General features: G+C 41.5%; 1 protein-coding gene across 1 annotated transcript in view; it reads right to left on the minus strand.

Moving 5' to 3' along the window:
* FMN2 (formin 2) overlaps positions 1-20,480 on the minus strand; it is a 354,330-nt gene that overhangs the window by 230,592 nt on the left and 103,258 nt on the right. The window contains exons 3-4 of the mRNA XM_070289497.1: positions 14,495-14,642; positions 4,058-4,113 (exon numbers count right to left, since the gene is read on the minus strand). Coding sequence (XP_070145598.1) covers positions 4,058-4,113; positions 14,495-14,642 — 204 coding nt within the window. The remainder of the gene's footprint in view (positions 1-4,057; positions 4,114-14,494; positions 14,643-20,480) is intronic.

Consider the following 20,480-nt stretch of genomic DNA (forward strand, 5'->3'; position numbering starts at 1 on the left):
GCAGTCATTGTATAAAGAGCACTACAAAGGATATTCTGAAAGGAGAACCAATAGAAAAGAATACTCAGTTCCTCAATTAAGTTTGCAGTCCAACTGGGCACTGAGAGGACTGATCAAAGCAGGATCCTGGGGGAAAAGTTTTAAGCCAATTTCAAAGGAAATTAAAACTGGACTGAGTTCAAATCGTACACATTTTCCTGACCTGTGAGAATTTATTTGCATACAATGTAAAGGGTAACAGAGTACTAATTTTGTTTAATTTTTTCATTATCTAACACTCTGTAACAGATGTGACTGTTCTCAATAAATACCGTATTGTGTAGGAAGACCCAACTTTCAATTTCTTGATGTCTATCCAAAGCTAGAATTTTCAAAGGTCAAATTTTATTCTATTTACCTTTCAGCTAGTCCATTAACATCAGAAAGATGTTGAGAGTCTTAGGACAATGCTTTGAAGCACATATTTTATATGTAACTTCAAAAGCAAAAAATTAGCTAAAAACTGGGCAGTAACCAATTGAACTACCATAAATTAATCTTTAACATAGGAGTAAACATTTTTAGAGACTATAACTGACATTTGGCTATTTACATATTGTAGCATGTAAATGAATTTACAGTTTAAATAGTATTTCAAATGCCAAAGAATAAAAAGACATACAGAATACAGACAGTCCTGTTTCTGTCTTATGACATAACTCTTTAGCTAGGGCAGCTTTCAAATCATATTGGTGGTTTAGTCACTAAATCATGTTAGACTCTTGAGACCCCGTGGACTGTAGCCCACCAGGCTCCTCTCTCCATGGGATTCTCCAGGCAAGAATACTGGAGTGGGTTGCCATTTCATCCTCCAGGGGATCTTCCCAACCCAGGAGTCAAACCCAGGTCTCCTGCATTGCAGGCAGATTCTTTACCGACTGAGCTACAAGGGAAGCCCCTCAAATCGTATTATTTGAATTCAAATAATCAATAAGTGATGGAGAAGGCAATGGCAACCCACTCCAGTACTCTTGCCTGGAAAATACCATGGTTGGAGGAGCCTGGTAGGCTGCAGTCCATGGGGTCGCTAAGTCGGACATGACTGAGTGACTTCACTTTCACTTTTCACTTTCATGCACTGGAGAAGGAAATGGCAACCCACTCCAGTGTTCTTACCTGGAGGATCCCAGGGACGGGGGAGCCTGGTGAGCTGCTGTCTATGGGGTCACACAGAGTCGGACACGACTGAAGTGACTTAGCAATAGCAATCAATAAGTGAAGTCTAAAGAAAGTAGCTTTGTTTTAAAACTTCCTAACCCATAGGCCTTGGGTGACAGCACTAGAGGGTAGCAGTGGGTCTCTCTCCATGTGCACAGACAACTCCTGCACCTTCCACCCCTCCCAGCAAGAAGAGGCATTAGGAATCATGGGCCTTGTCTAGGGATATGGAGTTCTCAGAATTATTAAGTACAGGGAGAGAAAAAGTCAAAACTAATTCAGTGTACTCCAGAGCGCTTGAACGGAGAGAACAGGTGCCTGAAGAGAACAGAGTGAACGCACCAGCCACATCACCTCCACAGAGGGACCAACCCTCTGCGTTCATCACGTCCACCAGTCACAGGGCAAACCAGCCAGAAGCCTCTCACTTCCTCTGCAAGGGCAGCTGACAGACAGACAGACTGCTGTCTAGTAACTAGAAGCAAGGCGCATTACACAAAAGACAGAGCTGCACGTTTTTCAAGAGTAGTGAGGCACTAAAGTTTGAGAAATGGACACAATTTAGCAGAAAGTTAAACATGTATCTTTGATCCAGTCAGCTTCAATCTAAGCTTCTAAAACGAATCTTGACATCAGACTCTTATGTAAGGTATAAATAGGATAACGTAAATTTCTCACCTCATCATTGGATGATTCTGGCATGAGACGGTATTAAATAGCCATAGGAAAATTACATGTGTAAAAGTCTAGATTTTATCATACTGGAGAGAACATGAGGTACAAAGTCAAACCTCTTGTTCAAATCATGACTCTTACCCTTTATCAATCTTTGACCTAAAGCAAGTTAATTTCTATAAATGTCATGTCCCTATCAGTTAAATATGAATTAATGGAAGTGCCTTTAAAGGGTTATTATAAGAATTGCCTACGATACTACAGTAAAATAACAGGTGCACAGTACCCAGGTTTCTAGTTTCCCATACCCCTCTTAGGGCTGTCATTTCAGGTTTTATGAAACAGACACATATCATCTCAGAAAAGAACCCGTCCTCAATAAACTAATGACAAGGAGCCAGTGACTCCAAGAGTAAGTGATGTCATTACTGAGTGCTTGGCTTCAACTGCCTCCCAATTAATTTATTGCATTTTCCAGTTTCTAGATACTTCGTTGGTGACAAGGAAATGAGAAGGTATGAAATTCAAATTAGTCTGTTTTGCTTATGAGTTTCCAGGCTATAACATCAGGTGTTTTAAAATTACCCAGTTCATCAGGTTTTCCACATACTATTGGTTCAAAGCTCAAGAAAAATGGAAAATCACTGTAATTTTATATACACACATGAATATCTACCTTGTATTATTCTATATGAAATCTTAATACACAGAGCAATGTTGTATGTGTTGATAGTGTGGAATACTTTTTGTTCAGGTTTTCTTTGGGATTATCAATGTAACAGAGAATTCAATACTATGCACCCTGAACTAGATAAGAACTAGAAAAATCTAACATATTGTCTCAAATTACAACTTAGTCATGACAAAAAACTGCTGCAACAATAATGAGATATTTTGAGGGCACAAATTTTTCTGATTATTTCTTTTTACTTCTCTTCACTGTATTCACTCTTGGCTAATCACTAAACTTACATAGCATCACTGACTCAATGGACATGAATTTGAGCAAACTCCAGGAGATAGAGAAGGACAGGGAAGCCTGGCATGCTGCAGTCCATGGGGTCACAAAGAGTCGGACACGACTTAGTGACTGAACAACCACAAGGTAATGAACTTCCAGCTGAGTCCACCAGACCTCTCCAAGTACCCCAGCCTGACAGAGGTCTCTGCTCTTAAAAAAAAAAGAAAAAAGAAGCTGGGAAAACCTGCTTTATGACATTATTCTTAAGAGTATATTTACTCTTATCATAGTGACCTGTCTAGCTATATTTCTGAAAAGCACCAGAGGATTTATAAAATGAAATTCTCAATCAATTTATATCTCCATTTCTCCTCCAGGAGGAGCAAACTTCCATGTATGCTGCAGGGCTGCTTTTTTTGAAAAGAGGAGTCAATTTATATTTGGAAAAGTTCTCAAAAATCATCAGATTCTTTGATTTTTACAGAGAAGAACACCATATCCCAGATAGTATGCCATCACTAACCAGAAATTGACCTGGGGTGGAACCTGGGCAAGAGCCATCTAATTTTCTACTTAGACTCCCCTCCAGAGAATATGCTTCATGCTCATAATTTCTAATATTAAGTTATTTTCAAATTATAGTTGGAAAATATATAAACAAATTTTTTAAATGATTTTATATCCAAAAGAACAACTTCTAACCCCAATTACTATTCCATACAAACGTTTCTTATTTTTGCAGGAAGTGCATTTTGGTGCAAGAAAAAGAAGGCATTAGATTTGACTTCTTTAGTAACAGAAGAAGAAAGTTTCCATGGGAATTAAACAGACACTAATGTTTCATTCACCGAATCAACTTAAGAATATAATTTGATTTTCAAAAAGCTCTGGACATTAAAAAAAATCATATCCATATGACTATTAGTTCAACCAGGCACATTTCCACATGACACCTGAATGGCCACTGTTTCCTAGTGGAGCCAGCAGTTGTAGCCCAGCTCTCTGGCCGGATGTGGAATGATACAGGTTCTGAGGATCTTGCGCCCAGAGCCACTTCAAGGCTGATTTCCTTGGCCAAGTCTGAATGGAAGAAAACACCCACCCACCTGCCTGGAGTCCCCTGCAGGCTGAGAAACACGGGTGGCCTGGATGGCTGGGCAAATGGAAGATAAGGCAGACAAACATGAGAGAAAAGGATCCCACAGCCTAATTAAGTCTTCTTACCTGCTGAGCAGCATCTGAACATTTTTTCGGAGTTTCTAAAACAGCAGATTGAGAGTCTGGGTTGAAAAGGAAGAAGATAGGCAATATGTTAAAGAGCAGATTTTCCCATTTCTTTGATCAGAAAATGAAACTAACTACAATATACCTTCAACCACAATAAGCACCCAAACACCCAGGCTACTTTCCAGCTATACGTACATGCTATGAGGACACGACCACTTTTCAGTACATATAACACACAAGATGACACACTCATGTCATTAGGTATTTTTAAAATTAGATGAGCACTATGCCCTTCTTTACACATCAGTCATGATTACTTATCTCAATAGCTAGTTTCTATTTTGTGCCAGGAAGTATCTTCTAAGACAGTCACTGCTCATATTATTCTCTTAAGTCTGTACAGTGATGGAAGCCAACTCCCTAGCCTGGAAGGACGGGGTGTTGGGCACCTTATCTGACTGTTGACAGCTGACCTTGCCCTTTTAACAAGAGATAATGTGCCCTCGCTAAGAGGCACTGACTGATGGTCATCTGAGACAGAATCTATGGGACTGCAGCTTCTTCATGCTGGAAAACCTAAGGGATAGCCAAGGCCACATATTCTTCTGTTTTTTAAGCTAAGGGATGCTTTCTGTGAAGCTCACAAAAATAAAGACATAAGAGAGCCTCCAGGAACTACCAGCAATCATGGATTGGAGTCTGAGAACGACTTCTCCTGTTCATCCTTGCATTGCAGTGAGGAACTGAGGCCCAGACACAGCTGGTAGGGAGACAAAGATGAGTCTGTCTCCCCATTGTCCCACTGCTCCCCATCCCAGACTGGCACACAGACCAGATGCCTGACAACACATAGAAGTCACTCTGGGGGATACCTCAGACTTTACTAATTTAACAGCATTTTAGTTCATGTGTGTGACAATGTACAGAAAAAGTAAAAGGCATTCATGGTTTAAATCATACAACGTATTGTTAACCTTCATTGAAAGTTCATTTCACTTGGATTAAAGCATGGTCTCCACCTGGGCCCCACGAGCCTCTTTCGACCTTCTCCTCTCCCGCCGCCCCAACCTCTGTGCCATCCCCACCTGCCAAGCACACACTGGCCACACCAGCCTTCCTGCTGCCCTGCGCACACAGTCCTGCCCCCTCCAGGGGATCTGGGTGCATGGGGATCTCTGCCACACACACCCTCCCTCTCCTTGCTCCATGGAGCACCCCATTCCGTTGCTCTCTGCACAAAGTCGATCCTTAAACAAAATGCTATAGAATTCACTTGTTTGCTGACTTATTTCTCTAACTTACTTGACTAAATCAAACTCTATGAAGACAGACACTTTGTATATTCTTTTCCTTACTGACTCCCCAGCACCTAGAACCGTGCCTGACACACAGCAGATGTGTAAAATATTTGTTGAGTGTTGTGGGAGGGGTGAAGGGTGAGACCAAGGAATGATGAAACGATGGAAGCAAAGTGGGAGCCCCAGGAGAGCAGGCGCTGGGCAGGGCACAGGTCGCCATGCCGTTGCGAGGGCTGCACCTAAGCTCAGGGTACGTCTGTCAGAACAGAATCACTGAGAACAGCATGGCATGATCACTCACCAACAGGCATCACTGTGGCAACAATACTAACAAGCAGCTTTAACACACAAGTGTTTTCCCAAATACGATACTTCACTAAGTTAATCAAAAGATTTGTCTCATACTGACAGAGCTCTATTTTGAACTCAACACAAGAGCTGGCCATTTTTGAAGAAAGATCTTTAACATCACAGCAAGGACAGTTAATGTTAAAGCAAATCCAGGCTCTAGAACACTTGTTTTCTGCTGGTTTTAGTCACCTTCAAATCCTCCGAAACACAAGAGACTTGAGACAAGACCCTGGGGCTTTGTAGAAACGAGGACGCTTTCTCTTCCTTGTCTGTCTATGCAGGCGATGCAGGCAGAGCCCACAGGGTCTCCAGGGGGGGGGGGTCACAAACAGCCCTTTCCCTTAAAGACACATACAGTGTTTCCCAGTTTTTTTTTTTTTAAATAGTCCTATGCCACATGACCTGCTCCAAAAAGCAAACCTCTGGATTCTGACGGTAAAAAGAATGTCACCACCTCACCAAAACAAAGAACTAGAGAGTGTTATCAATATTCCACTGTTTTGAACACCTACATTTGAACTTTGATCTGAACTGAGTTCATCCTCTCCCCCTCACCTCTTTCACCACCTCCTTGAATCAGTGTGTTATGACGCCTGGGAGAAATTTACACGTCAAAATATTCTCTTCAAGATCATAAGCTGGAGCACAGGAGTTCTACAGGGTCAAGATTTTAAGGTGAAAGAAATGTACAGAATAACTACAAAGTAAGGGGGAAACAAATGAGAATAATCAAGAGAAGAAAAACAAATGTCGAGGAGAGCAAAAACAGGAGAGAATAAGAAGGAAAAAGAAGGAAGGGGAAGCAAAAGAGCAAAAGGAAGCATGAAAACTCACAAAGGGCTGCCCACCGAGGGACAACACAGGCTGGGCTGTGCCCAGTGATGGGCCTCTGAGCACCGGGCCGGTCAGGACCCTGTGGGCAGGTTGGGGAGAAACCCACCGGGTTCCAGTATCCTCAGAGTGTGGACCCCTCGTGTGAACTACCAGGGCACTGGCCTCCCACCCCTCCTCCCAGAACTGGGGAGCTTTTCAGAACTGCCTTCTGTCAGCCCTGCACCCGCAGACAGTCCCTCTTCGTCATCAGGATGGGTGTTTTCGGAGTGACCCAGGGAGAGCTCTCAAGAGCACATCTCAAACTGCCAACTCCTCCACCCTTCCTAAGGATTAAGAAATTCAGTTTAGTTCAGTTCAGCCACTCAGTCATGTCTGACTCTTTGCCACCCCATGGACTGCAGCATGCCAGGCTTCCCTGTCCATCCCCAACTCCCGGAGCTTACTCAAACTCACATCCTTTGAGTCAGTGAAGCCATCCAACTAGAAGTCTAAGAAACTAGACTGGTTTTAAGAAAACATTACGGTCTGAAGTAGAGTGGGAGAAAGAACATTCCTGACAAAAATTTAAATGCTCCATTAAAAAAAAAAGGAAACAAAAACTTCACAAAATTTCTGGGCACTCTGCAATTCCAAATATGCTTCAAAAATGATCTCTTTATCATCACAAATAAGCCAGTGACTTACAAAACAAAACACACCGGGATGAGGTTTACATTTGTCGAGAGGACAGGAAGGAAAAGGGTAGGGTATGCCACTCTGCTAGGAATGGAGCATAAATCAGATACCCTTAAAAATACAGAAAATACACCTTCTGAAAATGAATAAGCAGTCTCTCAAAGCTTTTACATTTTAATGAAAAATGTGCTTATATAAAATTACTAAATTACAGCTTCTTTAGTGATCAATTTGACTCAAAATTAATCAATTTAATTGAAAGAAAATTCATTAAATTTCATTTAAATACCATGACTTATGATTAGCAGCCTAACCAACGGTAGATGTCTCTACTCTGGTATCCCATGTCCTTACACAAATGAAGATGGGGTTAAAAATGTAATTTCCCTAAAAGGGGTCAACCCTGTATTCTGCTTATTTGATTATTTAATAGTCTGGATCTGACCCTCGTTGCCAACAAAGGCTGTCCACAGAGAGGCATCAGCCTGCATATATGAGGGGAAAATGCGAGCTGATTAAAAAAACAAACAAACTAACAAAATAAAACTGAACGTGAAGAATCATCTCCAGGAGACATGGTTGATCTGCTTGAGAGCACTTTATTCCTGAGACAGGTGGCAGGTTGAGAGATAAACATCATCAAACACCCCGGGGCCCCTTACAGAATCTATGCTTTTCCTCAAGTGAACATGGATTAAAGCATCAGGGAAAACCTGGAAATGAGTTGAGAATGCACTTCACACTAAATTTCATCCCGCAGAAGCTCCTTTATTTAGAAGCCGTAGAAATACTTCTTTTGGATACTAAAGGACAGAAGAGTTGTCCTTCTGAGATTATTGCTTTTCCTCTCACAGACACAGGGCATTATCCAGCTGTGTTCCCACTTCCCTTTCTACCTTAAACTTGCGGGATAAATGTCAACCATCTTTAAAAACTGCAAGTCCTTCTGAAAGTCATTTCGGCATGCTGGTTCACCTCAGTGCTATACTCAGTTCCTTTCAATCTAATCTATTTTCTTCTGTCATCTTTTTGTACACCTCACACATTCATAAGCTGCTCTGACATCTCTTTGGAGCCAAGGTGGACTACCCTTCTTTCAGCCAGCATGTAAACCCAGGGTTTAGGGCTCCTGTGCGAAAAGGCTGTCATGTTTCTACCAGCTGTCCTTCCATATTTTCCTCCAGGATTTTCTGCGCCAAAATTGCTTTTCTAAAATCGGTCCTCTGTTCGATCTCTTGACCCGTCACATTTTTAAGGAAAGATAATGGACCTGGACTTCCCTGGTGTTTCAGTGGTTAAGAATCCACTTGCTAATGCTGGGGACAGGAGTTCGATCCCTGGTTCAGGAAGATTCCACATTCCAAGGGACAAGTCCACAAGCTGCAACGACTGAAGCTGGAGTGCCTAGAGCCCATGCTCCACAACAAGAGAAGCCACTGCAGGGAGAAGCCCCAGGGCCACAACTAGAGAGTCTGCACATAGCAACAAAGACCCAGCCCAGCCAGAAATAAATAAATAAAATTAATTTTTTAAAAGAATTTATTGAAACAAAGAAAGAAAGGGACTTTCCTGGTGGTCCAGTGGCTAAGACTCCATGTTCCTACTGCAGGGGGCCCAAGTTTGATCCCTGGTTGGGGAACTAAAGATCCCACATGTGGCAATGAAGATCCTATATGCTGCAACTAAGACCAGGAACAGCCAAATATGGAAGATATATGGAAGATAACGGCCTTGATTTTCTAAAGATGCACCAAGAATGATCAAGTCACTCTTCACACCTTGACCCTGTTCTCCACAAATTCAAAACTAACATCAAGTCTCTCTTTGTGTAAATCTATCAAGTAACCTTTGAAGCTTGGTGATGAGCCCTTAAAATGGTTCTCGGGCTCTTTCAGCAACACAGAATTCCATCAAATATAATACTTGCATTCATGTGCTGAGTAGATATCTTATTAATATTTATATCTTTTTCAACAAAAGACCTTCATTTATTCACTCAATATTTAAGTATATACTGTATCCAAAGGTCTTGAAATGTTAGGAGTCTACACAGAAGACAGATAGTAGACACATATCAAATCTAAACCTATATAATTCACATGACAGAGATATGAATAAAGTGCCAGGAGGCTCCAGAAAAACCACCGTGGTGGGGGTGAGTTGCATCAAATAAGTAAAGGGAAATGAAGAGAGAGAAGATAAGGAGAAAAGATAACTGAAAAGAATCTCTTATTAACGTTTCTGCTACAAACATCTGGAGCAAGCACACTGCTCTCTAACTTCCTTTCCAGCCTGTCCTTCTAGGAGACTTCACTCTACGGACTTCAGGTGCTCAGCCTCAGCACTTCAGGCCCCTCTGTGGAGGCAACACAAAGATGCCGTACAAACCGAAAATCCCCAAGAACCCACAACCCCTGAGGGCTCACTGCAGCCTCTGCACCTAGATTACCATAGAGGAGGGTCCATTTCTTCACCAGTAAGTGAAGGTGGAGAAAGCCAGTTTCACAAAATGGATTGTGGAAAAACAGAAGTGCAGTCCCAGAGAAAGGCAGAAAAGGCAGCACCACGAATCTGAATGAGCCTGCCATGCGGATAGTGGGGCTTCCCAGGTGGCACTAGTGGGGAAGAATCCGCCTGCCAACGCAGGAGACAAGGGGACCCCAGTTTGATCCTTGGGTTGGGAAGAGGGCGATGGAAACTCACTCCAGTATTTCTGCCTGGAGAACCAAGGAGACTGGGGGATACAGTCCGTAAGTTCACAAAGAGTCAGACACGACTGAAGTGACTTAGCATGCACATATGGGTATTAGTAACCAGTGTAAAGTAATTAACCTCCAATTAAAATAAATAAATTTATATCAAGGCATCCACACACACACACACAAAGAAGAGCCAAAAGGCAAAAAAAAGTCAAAGGAAAACCAAGGTGTCAATTTCCTAAGATGGAATCACAAGTCTTTCTTCTTCAGAAAGAAAAATAATCAGTGAGTTCTTTTATTTTAAAACAAAGCTGAAAGGGACCACATGCTGCAAACAGCAATTTTAGCTGTGAAGTCACTACACAGATCACAGTCAAGTGCACTGGAAATAGTTTGTCACTATTAATAATCACATTATCAATATTTGTATTAATATCTATCTTTCAAAAAACGTAGTGTCTATGCATGGTTTTCACTGTTACTGACATCCTCACTTGCCTGCTTATGACAGGGAGGGTGAATGGTCCCAGAATGAGAATGCCCTGCAGAATCACAGTAGGAAAAGTTTAGGAAGGGAAATAAGGCCATTTTGGACAAAACAGTTATTGGGCTCTTGGGTTTATTAACAGATCAGCTGGATAAAAATAAGTTACTACATTATACTATTTTCTACTTATCTCCATCATCCTCTTTAAGAATACACATTTTAAAAGGAGACAAGTTGTTATATTAAAAATTGCTACTCTGGCATTTTACAAGTTATATCAAATAACAAAGAAAAAATTAGTTTGAAAACTTCTTGGCCTCAATCCCAACTATCATCTCTTACCAAACTAAAATTCATATTATCACTAACCTTCTGTCTAGCATTCCTCCAGTTTACAAAAAAAAAAAATCAGTAACATAAAATGCTTCATAACTTTTTTAAATTGCCCTAAAATGTTAGAGGATAATATAAATGTTTCAGTTACAGTTGAGAAGTTCACCCTAGGGATGGAAAAAAACTGAAAATATCACCCAAATCGCTGGTGTAAAACACAAGATATGAACAACTGTTAAAATAGCTCTCAGTGAAATTGATTGATTCTACTGTATCTACACCCAGCTATTTCCTAAACTGTAATTTCCAGAAAAACATCTACTTCTGCTTTATTGACTACTCCAAAGCCTTTGACTGTGTGGATCACAACAAACTGTGGAAAATTCTTAAAGAAATGGAAATGCCAGACCACCTTACCTGCCTCCTGAGAAATCTGTATGCAGGTCAAGTAGCAACAGTTAGAACTAGACATGGAACAACAGACTGGTTCCAAATTGGGAAAGGAGTATGTCAAGGCTGTATATTATCACTCTGCTTACTTAACTTATATATATAGAGTACATCATGTGTAATATTGGGCTGGATGAAGCACAAGTTGGAATCAAGATTTCCGGGAAAACTACCAGTAATCTCAGATATGCAGATGACGCCATCCTTATGGCAGAAAGAGAACTAAAGAGCCTTTTGATGAAAGTGAAAGAGGAGAGTGAAAAAGCTGGCTTAAAATTCAACATTCAGAAAACTAAGATCATGGCATCTGATCCCATCAGTTCAGTTCAGTTCAGTTGCTCAGTTGTGTCTGATTCTTTGCGACCCCATGGATTGCAGCACGCCAGGCCTCCCTGTCCATCACCAACTCCCGGAGTTCACTCAGACTCACGTCCATCGAGTCAGTGATGCCATCCAGCCATCTCATCCTCTGTCATCCCCTTCTCCTCCTGCCCCCAATCCCTCCCAGCATCAGAGTCTTTTCCAATGAGTCAACTCTTCTCATGAGGTGGCCAAAGTACTGGAGTTTCAGCTTCAGCATCATTCCTTCCAAACACCCAGGGCTGATCTCCTTCAGAATGGACTGGTTGGATCTCCTTGCAGTCTAAGGGACTCTCGGGAGTCTTCTCCACACCACAGTTCAAATGCATCAATTCTTCGGCACTCAGCTTTCTTCACAGTCCAACTCTCACATCCATACATGACCACTGGAAAAACCATAGCCTTGACTAGACAGACCTTTGTTGGCAAAGTAATGTCTCTGCTTTTCAATATGTTATCTAGGTTGGTCATAACTTTTCTTCCAAGGAGTAAGTGTCTTTTAATTTCATGGCTGCAGTCACCATCTGCAGTGATTTGGGAGCCCAAAAAAATAAAGTCTGACACTGTTTCCACTGTTTCCCCATCTATTTCCCATGAAGTGATGGGACCAAATGCCATGATCTTTGTTTTCTGAATGTTGAGCTTTAAGCCAACTTTTTCACTCTCCTCTGGTACCATCACTTCATGGCAAATAGATGGGGAAACAATGGAAACAGTGACACACTTTATTATCTTGGGCTCCAAAATCACTGCAGATGGGGACTGCAGCCATAAAATTAAAGGACACTTTCTCCTAGAAGAAAATATGACCAACCTAGAGAGCATATTAAAAATCAGAGATATTACTTGGCTGACAAAGGTCTGTCTAGTCAGAGTTATGGTTTTTCCAGTCGTCATATACGGATATGAGCGTTGGACTAGAAAGAAAGCTGAGTGCTGAAGAACTGATGCTTTTGAACTGTGGTGTTGGTGAGCACTCTTGACAGTCCCTTGGACTGCAAGAAGATCCAACCAGTCCATCCTAAAGGAAATCAGTCCTGAATGTTCACTGGAAGGACTGATGCTGAAGCTGAAACTCCAATACTTTGGCCACCTGATGCAAAGAACTGACTCACTGGAAAAGACACTGATGCTGGGAAGGATTGAGGGAAGGAGGAGAAAGGGATGACCGAGGATGAGATGGTTGGATGGCATCACCGACTCAATGGACATGAGTTTGAGCAAGCTCTGGGAACTGGTGATGGACAAGGAAGTCTGGCATGCTGCAGTCCACGTGGTCGCAAAGAGTTGGACACGACTGAGCAACTGAACTGAAGCAACTTTTAACATAAACAAATAAAAGTGTATTCAATAGGATAAATACTTTAAGTTTTATAATTTTCCCTTTAAAACTAAATTGTTTTACATGCTCGTTTTTCTCAGGTGTTACTTACGCACCCTCTCATCTCTGAAGATCTACCTTGACCCTTGATCAACTGTTCTCTGTACCACAAGAAAGTCAAAGTCCTACAAAGAACATGTTTCTTACGTCACACCTCTTGTTTGTGGTTCGTTTCAGAGAGTATAGTCCATCAAGTAAACACTAAGCAGAGTTTCAAAAGCATGGGCCTTTAAAAGGGGGTACACAAGGTTGGGTGTGGGCCCCCACTCAGTGCCTCAGTGAAGAGAAAGAAGTAAATGTATCACTTCGGGATGAGGAGAAAAACAGAGGCTGTGAGCAGGAGGCCCCCTCTGCAGATCTTTGGATAGTAGTCTGAAATAAAGTCACTGATGGTGTGGGCCATTGCTGGCTTTAAAGGGACTCATGAGGAATATAGTGACTGCATTCTGGATCTATACTTTCACACTTAGATAATTCTCAAAGTATCCCTATGCAGTAGGTACTATCCTTACTACCATCTTACAGGTGCAAAAACCAAGGACAGAAATTAGGAAACTTGCCCAAGGTTACAAGCTGATACACAGCAGAGCCCAAGCTCCCTGGTCACACTCTTCACAGAGGTCCCAGCTAGGCTTCCACCCAACATCTTTCTCTCAATAAGCCAATGGGAATAAAATATCAAATTCTTAACTCTAACACTATGCTATGATACCATTTAGGAGAATTTGATCAGGGAGAGATTTCTGAATTGTAATAATACCCTTCTATTTACTCTTCCCTGATGGATCAGATGTCAATATTCCTGATCAGTCCGCCAAGAGGACGCTGCGATTTTATTAAGCTAAAATGAAAAAGGAAGCAAGGAGTAAGATAATCAAATTCCACAAAAACATTGTTATACAAATATGATTCTTAATTCAATACAATGAAGTGCTTTTCTAGTTTTGGGCTCCATAAAAAGATGATATCAATGTCATGCTACCTTCAAAGTACTTCAAGAATAACACACAACACTTTAGGACAACACAAGGGACAAAAAGAAAAAAACAATCAAATGTTACATCTGAACAAGGTACGATTTTTAAAATTACTTAAAATTTAGATTTAGTAGAATGTATAGCTTCATCATGCCTCTATCAATTATCTCTGAAGGCAAAGAAAAAACTATCAAAAGTTCAAAGAGAATAGTATGAGAAGAGCCAGGGAAGGAGGTGAGGTGGCTGCCACCTCTGAAGCCAACAGACAGAAAGTTCCCTTCTGAGCTTTCAGCCCATACGGTGGGTGGCTTCCTTCCAGATGGAGGCCTCAGCTGGACCCCAAAGCAGTGGTTCTCAGATTCTGTATACACAGTACTAACTGGATAGCTCTAGTTTCCCAGTCCCCATAACTATGAAGATAAAGTGTAAGAATTTTCAATTTAACAAGCTTCCCAGTGATTTAGCCTGATTTATATGAAGATTATAATCTAAGAAATACATGGAAGAAAAACCCAGACTCAGTGCTCCGCAGTTGCTTCACAGAGATTTGATGTTACTTTCAGAACATACACTCTTCCCATGGGCCTACCTGTGTCAGCATCCTTAGGCCTTTGTTCTTCATCAAGAGGTTTAGATGGTGGCCAAGCAGCTGGGACTCTCCTGGGAAACTGCCCTTCGACATAATCCAGTGAGTGTGTGGGTTGACTAACTGCAGCCCAGGTGTAAAGTTGATCTTGCTATATTAAAAAAAAAAATTAAGCTATTTTAATTCAATCACGAAAAATGGAGTCTTCTTGATTGCTATTGGCAACATCATTTCCATCATAAATATGTGTGTGGTAGGCATATATATATAGATGCAAGCACACATAAAACAGGAAACAGCTTTTTATACTGTTCAACGTCGATTCATCACATAAACTTTCTTTCACACACTTTGTTTTCATAACCATATGTGTTTCAACTTCTATGGTAAAATTTAAGTCTCTTTCTTTGGAGGTAAAAGGCCATGTGGGTCTGCAGGGAATTACAAGGTCAGAAAACCCACCTGATCACAGAGTCCCCTGACTAAGCGTCTTCAGTGCACTGGAATATGATGTCCCTTTGAAATCTGTGTGGACACTTGGCAAAATCAGAGAACAGGCAGTGCTGGCACTCAAGGACAATAAACAGCTTCCTTGCCTTCAATAGCAGAGAGCCCAGGAAACTAATTATCCTCAATCCAGGTCGGGAACAGTTTGGGAGAGGAACTATAAAAAAGTAAGTGAACTTGCCAAGGAAAAAAGAACCGGACAGGGATCTGGCAAAGAAAGCTCTTCCCAGCTGGAGACCAACAGCATCTGAACGGAATGAGAAGCAGGCTCGTAGCTACACCTCATGCCAGGAAGCAAGTGGGAACATAGAAAGGAGGCCACTCTGAGGCTGTAGACACCCTTGGAAACTGCCCGCTAAGATTTCAGGGTAACAGGTGCTCCAGGATGCAGGCACCAATGTACACAAGCCCTGGGTTCTCTTCATGACATCCTCCTTACTCACAGATATATTTCCCTAAACCTTTTGATCAACACAGCAAATAAAGCAGAGAGAGTACTTGAGGGGTAGAAACAAAAGCAAAAAACATGATATAAAGCCATGCAGTGGAGAGGCATCGCTATTTCCAAAAATTTGCTTCACAAATTAATTGAAGAATTTCATAAAATATTCTTCAGTGTCAACAGTAAAATACAATGTATATATCAGTTAGCTTAAGCTTCACCTTTAGGGGCAGGTCTGAATCAGGAAGGGTCCCACTGTAGACCCTTCAGCCAGTCACATCTTTCACATACCTACATCTTGATTGACACCAGGTGTACTGAATATCAGAAAGAACTTTTTATTGGAAAAATGAGTGGTTTAATTAACATGATATCAGAAATGAGCTCTTGTTGGTAAAAGTAAAGGAATTCAATGGACGTGGACCAGCAAATCCCTGTCCAGGGATTAGACATCAGAGAATATCCTCATTCTGGCAAGAACAAGGTGAGATGTGGGCAAGGAGCAATATCAATGTCCCTTTCACATCCACAAAATGTGAACCTCTCGTGTAAAGAGCAGCCAAGTACCTGGCAGGGGAGCGAGCTGTGTGTTTCCTAAAAGGGGGACTCTGACATAGAGAGCTTCATCATCCTAATAATAAACGCACTCAGTCTCAGACTTCACTTGCTCCACAGAAGAGAGTCAGAGCCAGCAGCCATGGGAACAAGTGGTTTCACTCAGGATTTCATCATACAGCAAATATAAGTTTGCTAAAAGCGCTCCATAAAAGCCTAAGCAAACCACAAACAGCCTGGCCAGTCCTGAAGTCTTTCAGCCCCACCCCAGGACTGGAACACATACAGACCTGTAAGGTGATAAAACCTCTCCTTCATCGTATGGCTCCACAAGCAGGGAATAAGCAAGCACTAAGTTCTGTTGTAGTTCTTCAAGAATCAAATGTCAACTCTTCCACTTGTCCTTTAAGCTTTTCTATAACCCTCCTATTCATCCTCCCAAATTCATCTCCCCACATGTCCCAAATCAAGCTTCACTTCACTGGAATGTCCCAACCTAGCCTTCCCCATGCACAGCATCTAACCAAAGATTAAGTCCCACTGGGGTCTCCCCCAGACGCCCAAATCACAGCATGTTAGCCCCACCTCTTGTTGACAGTTAACAGCATGCAATCCAGATCAGTGGCTGAACACGTTTCTGAGTACACTTTGCCTTCGCTTAACCGCCTGAACTACTTCAGCACAGAAAGTGTGTACACAAGTCCTATAAAATTCCCAAGCACTCCATAAAAGCCACTTAATGTCTACTGAAGTAACACATTTGTCAGATAAGAAGAAAAAGCAAGAGAGATGGTTTATCAACATGAGAGCAGCTGGAGCTGTGATCTTATTTTTTTCATCTCCTTATTAACAAAAGTACCAGAGGGGTACTTTGTGTGCATTAAACGGAAAACAAAGGTGTCAAGCAATCCATTGTATCTAAACCTATTCACAACTGTACCATGTAAAACAACAACAACAACAACAACATGGGGCAGACAAAATTCCTAGGATAGAACCAGAACTGCACCCCAGACACATCTCCTAACTTTATAATATCTTCATGTCCTCACCAGTAACTCAGAAACAATGCCTGTTCTTGTCTTTCTGCAGGACTGGAGTGAGCAGGGTAAATGCTACATGAAAACAGCTGTGTAAACCACATGGTGTAACTCAAACATAACTACCACAACAGCTACTTGCTTTGATTTCTTTTTTTAATTTTTGTTTTTGGTACATTAAATTTACTCATAAAAAATTCTAAAAATGTACAATTTTGCCTTGTTAACAAAGTATAATAAAGCTAACTAAACAATACTGGACATTTGCAATTCAAAATCAAATTAGCAGAACATTAAACATATACAAAACTTTATTTTTTAAAGGGCTTCTCTGGTGGCTCAGACAGTGAAGAATTCGCGTGCAATGTGGGAGACCTGGGTTTGATCCCTGGATTGGGAAGATCCCCTGGAGAAGAGAACGGCTACCCACTCCAGTATTCTGGCCTGGAGAATTCCATGGACTGTATAGTTCATGGGGTCTCAAAGAGTCGGACACAACTGAGCAACTTTCACTATCTTTTAAAAAAAATTGTTTTTACATACAAATTTTTTAAAATTTTAATTGGAGGCTAATTACAATATTCTAGTGGTTTTGCCATACACTGACATGAATCAGCCATGGGTGTACATGTGTTCCCCATCCTGAACCCCCTCCCACCTCCCTCCCCATCCCATCCCTCAGGGTCATCACAGTACACCAGCCCTAAGCACCTTGTCTCATGCATCGAACCTGGACTGGTGATCTATTTCACATATGATAACATACATGTTTCAATACTATTCTCTCAAATCATCCCACCCTTGCCTTCTCCCACAGAGTCCAAAAGTCTGCTCTTTACATCTGTGTCTCTTTTGCCATCTCGCATATAGGGTCATCATTACCATCTTTCTAAATTCCATATATATGTGCTAATATATTGTATTGGTGTTTTTCTTTCTGACTTACTTCGCTCTGTATAATAGGCTCCAGAAGTTACATGCAACTTTGTAGAACTGACATAAAAGAATGGCTCAAAAAATGGGAGAATTTTCCTTCATTCCTAAAAAGAAAATGCTTCCAAGAAGCTGTGGATATTCTTGAGAACATGAGGCCTTTAGCTTCAGTGCCAGGGCCTGTCTTTGTGCATCTGAGAACTTTGCACAGGTGAGGGGCTACTTACAACACTGGGATGGACTGGCCGGAGCGCCACTCCCTCCAGTAGCAGTGTAGTAACATTGACCTTTGGCCTCAACCAGCACAGTATGTAGTTTGCACATGTTGATTAAAGATACTCAGTTTGATTCAGAACTTTCGGACTTTTAAGTAATTGAGCATCTTCAGAACCCTTGGCTGTAGATGTCACTTGCCTCACTTTCTGGGAGTCATCTGCACTTTGGAAAGGACAGCCAACCCGCTCAGGTGCCACAGGCCCATCCACTGGGACGGGTGGTCAAGCTAAGCAGGGTCACGGTTTCCCTTACAATGTTTAAGACTCTTCAACATGTAATGCCATCAGTTACCAGTGTGGAAAACAAACAAGGCATCAAACAAGCCACCACAGAGGCAGGAAGAATGACAGCGACAGGGGTGTGAGGACGGTGTAACCCAGTTCCCACTTAGCATGCTCACTAGAAACAATGGGATGAGTGGACAGATGCAAGCCTCCATCAGTTTGTGCTCAAACAAGAATGCATTACAGCTGTATAACATTAGGCAAAGTCACTATCCACTACACTCCTCCACATGTAGTGTGCAGTGTAAACTAACTATGTGACCTTCCTTCGATAAAGGATCTAGAGTTCTAAGTAGTGAATTAAAATACTGAACCTACTAACTGCCATACTAACAAGCTGACTCACGTAATCTTGGGGGATTATAAATGATGCTGGTTTTTTAAAATACCCAATCATATGTATGTATTTATTATTCTAGGTGCTAGCTCCAATTTTCTCAGTGCTCTTTAGCAATTATTAAGTTTTTAACATTTATATCCTTTCCAATTTTCAATATTATAATATAAAAACTAGAAAATAGGGTAGAAAATTGAGCATTCTGCTTAAAAAAAAAAAAGATGAGTGTTTTGTCCTCATGGTGCATTCTACTTCAGTCTGTACATGCCACTTTCTCCATTCTTGGAGATACAAAATGTGAGCAGAAGCTTTAAAATATGACCAATTACACAAAGCAGGTTGGCTGGCGCCACAACTACCTGGTTGCCACAGCCTTTGGAAACTGAGCCCACAATTTCATGAAAATGATTACGTAGTTGAAAAAGTCAGTCTGATCTGTTTCTAGCTGATGAGGACATCTTCTGAGGAAATGCCAAATGCCTTTTAGACTCACTGACTGTGGTTGCTTCTGGAGAGAAACTTCGTAAGAGAGAAAACACTGCTAGCAAATATTCCCAAGTTCAAGTAAGGGATTCACTTGGGAACAGGTCTCATGGGTAGGCGGCGGAATCCTTTGTGTTCTCTGTGTCTCATGTTTATGTTTTACCATTCTCAATTCAGAATGGCCTCATTGGAGATAGCACTCAGCACATGAACTTTCAAAGACAGCTGGAAATTTCTCTAAGACTTCTGATGACTAAAACACAGCTGTACAATGTCTAAATTCATTTCCTTCCATTAGAATGCCATACTTAAAGTTTGCTTTAATTTTTTGCTGTGTTTAGTATAATAACACTAACTTCTTACATTTATCAAAATAGTTATAAGAGGGTGGGCAAGGCTGAGTTAAGGGGTGTGTCCAGAGATGGCTATGGACTTAGGAAGTCATTTTAGGCAGCATGTCTGCTGATGGTAGGGCTGTGTTCCTGACCAGTTGGTTGTTTGGCCTGAGGCGTCCCAGCACTGAAACTTACAGGCTGTCGAGTGGAGCCAGGTCTCCATATCAGGGGCCCAAAGTATCTGCCTCTGACTCCAGCCAGAGTTCACACAGGCCCCTGCTATGTCTGCCATCAGCTTTTATGACTCCAGAGAGAGCTACAGTCACCTCCCTGCCTCTCCAGGACTCTCCAAGACAGGCATTGTGATAAAACTGAAAAAATTAAACTTGGGGAAAACAAGATTTGATGTCTGGATCCCAAGTCAGAGGCAAGCCTGCCCAGCTTGAAGCTTTGCTTTTCAGGACACAGGCACAAGTCACCCCTAACAAGAAATCTACACAAACAATCCAACCAACATTTCCCTCCAAGGGCAAAAAACAAAAGGAAAAAGTAATACAACCCTAAAGCCTGGGACAAGGAGACCTCAAGTGGAGCAAGTTAGAAAAAAATGATGAAAAGACAGAGAAGTACAGTACCAATGAAAGAGCAAGGCAGAAACTCACAAGACCAAATAAATGGAGAGAAAACAACCAATCTCCCTGAAAGAGAATTCAGAAAAATGAGAGTAAAGATGCTCTGAAGACTTGAAAACAGAATGGAGAAAATGCAAGCATTTAACACAGTTAATACAATCACCA

The sequence above is a fragment of the Ovis canadensis genome, chromosome 25, assembly GCF_042477335.2.
Source record: "Ovis canadensis isolate MfBH-ARS-UI-01 breed Bighorn chromosome 25, ARS-UI_OviCan_v2, whole genome shotgun sequence".
Taxonomy (NCBI): domain Eukaryota; kingdom Metazoa; phylum Chordata; class Mammalia; order Artiodactyla; family Bovidae; genus Ovis; species Ovis canadensis.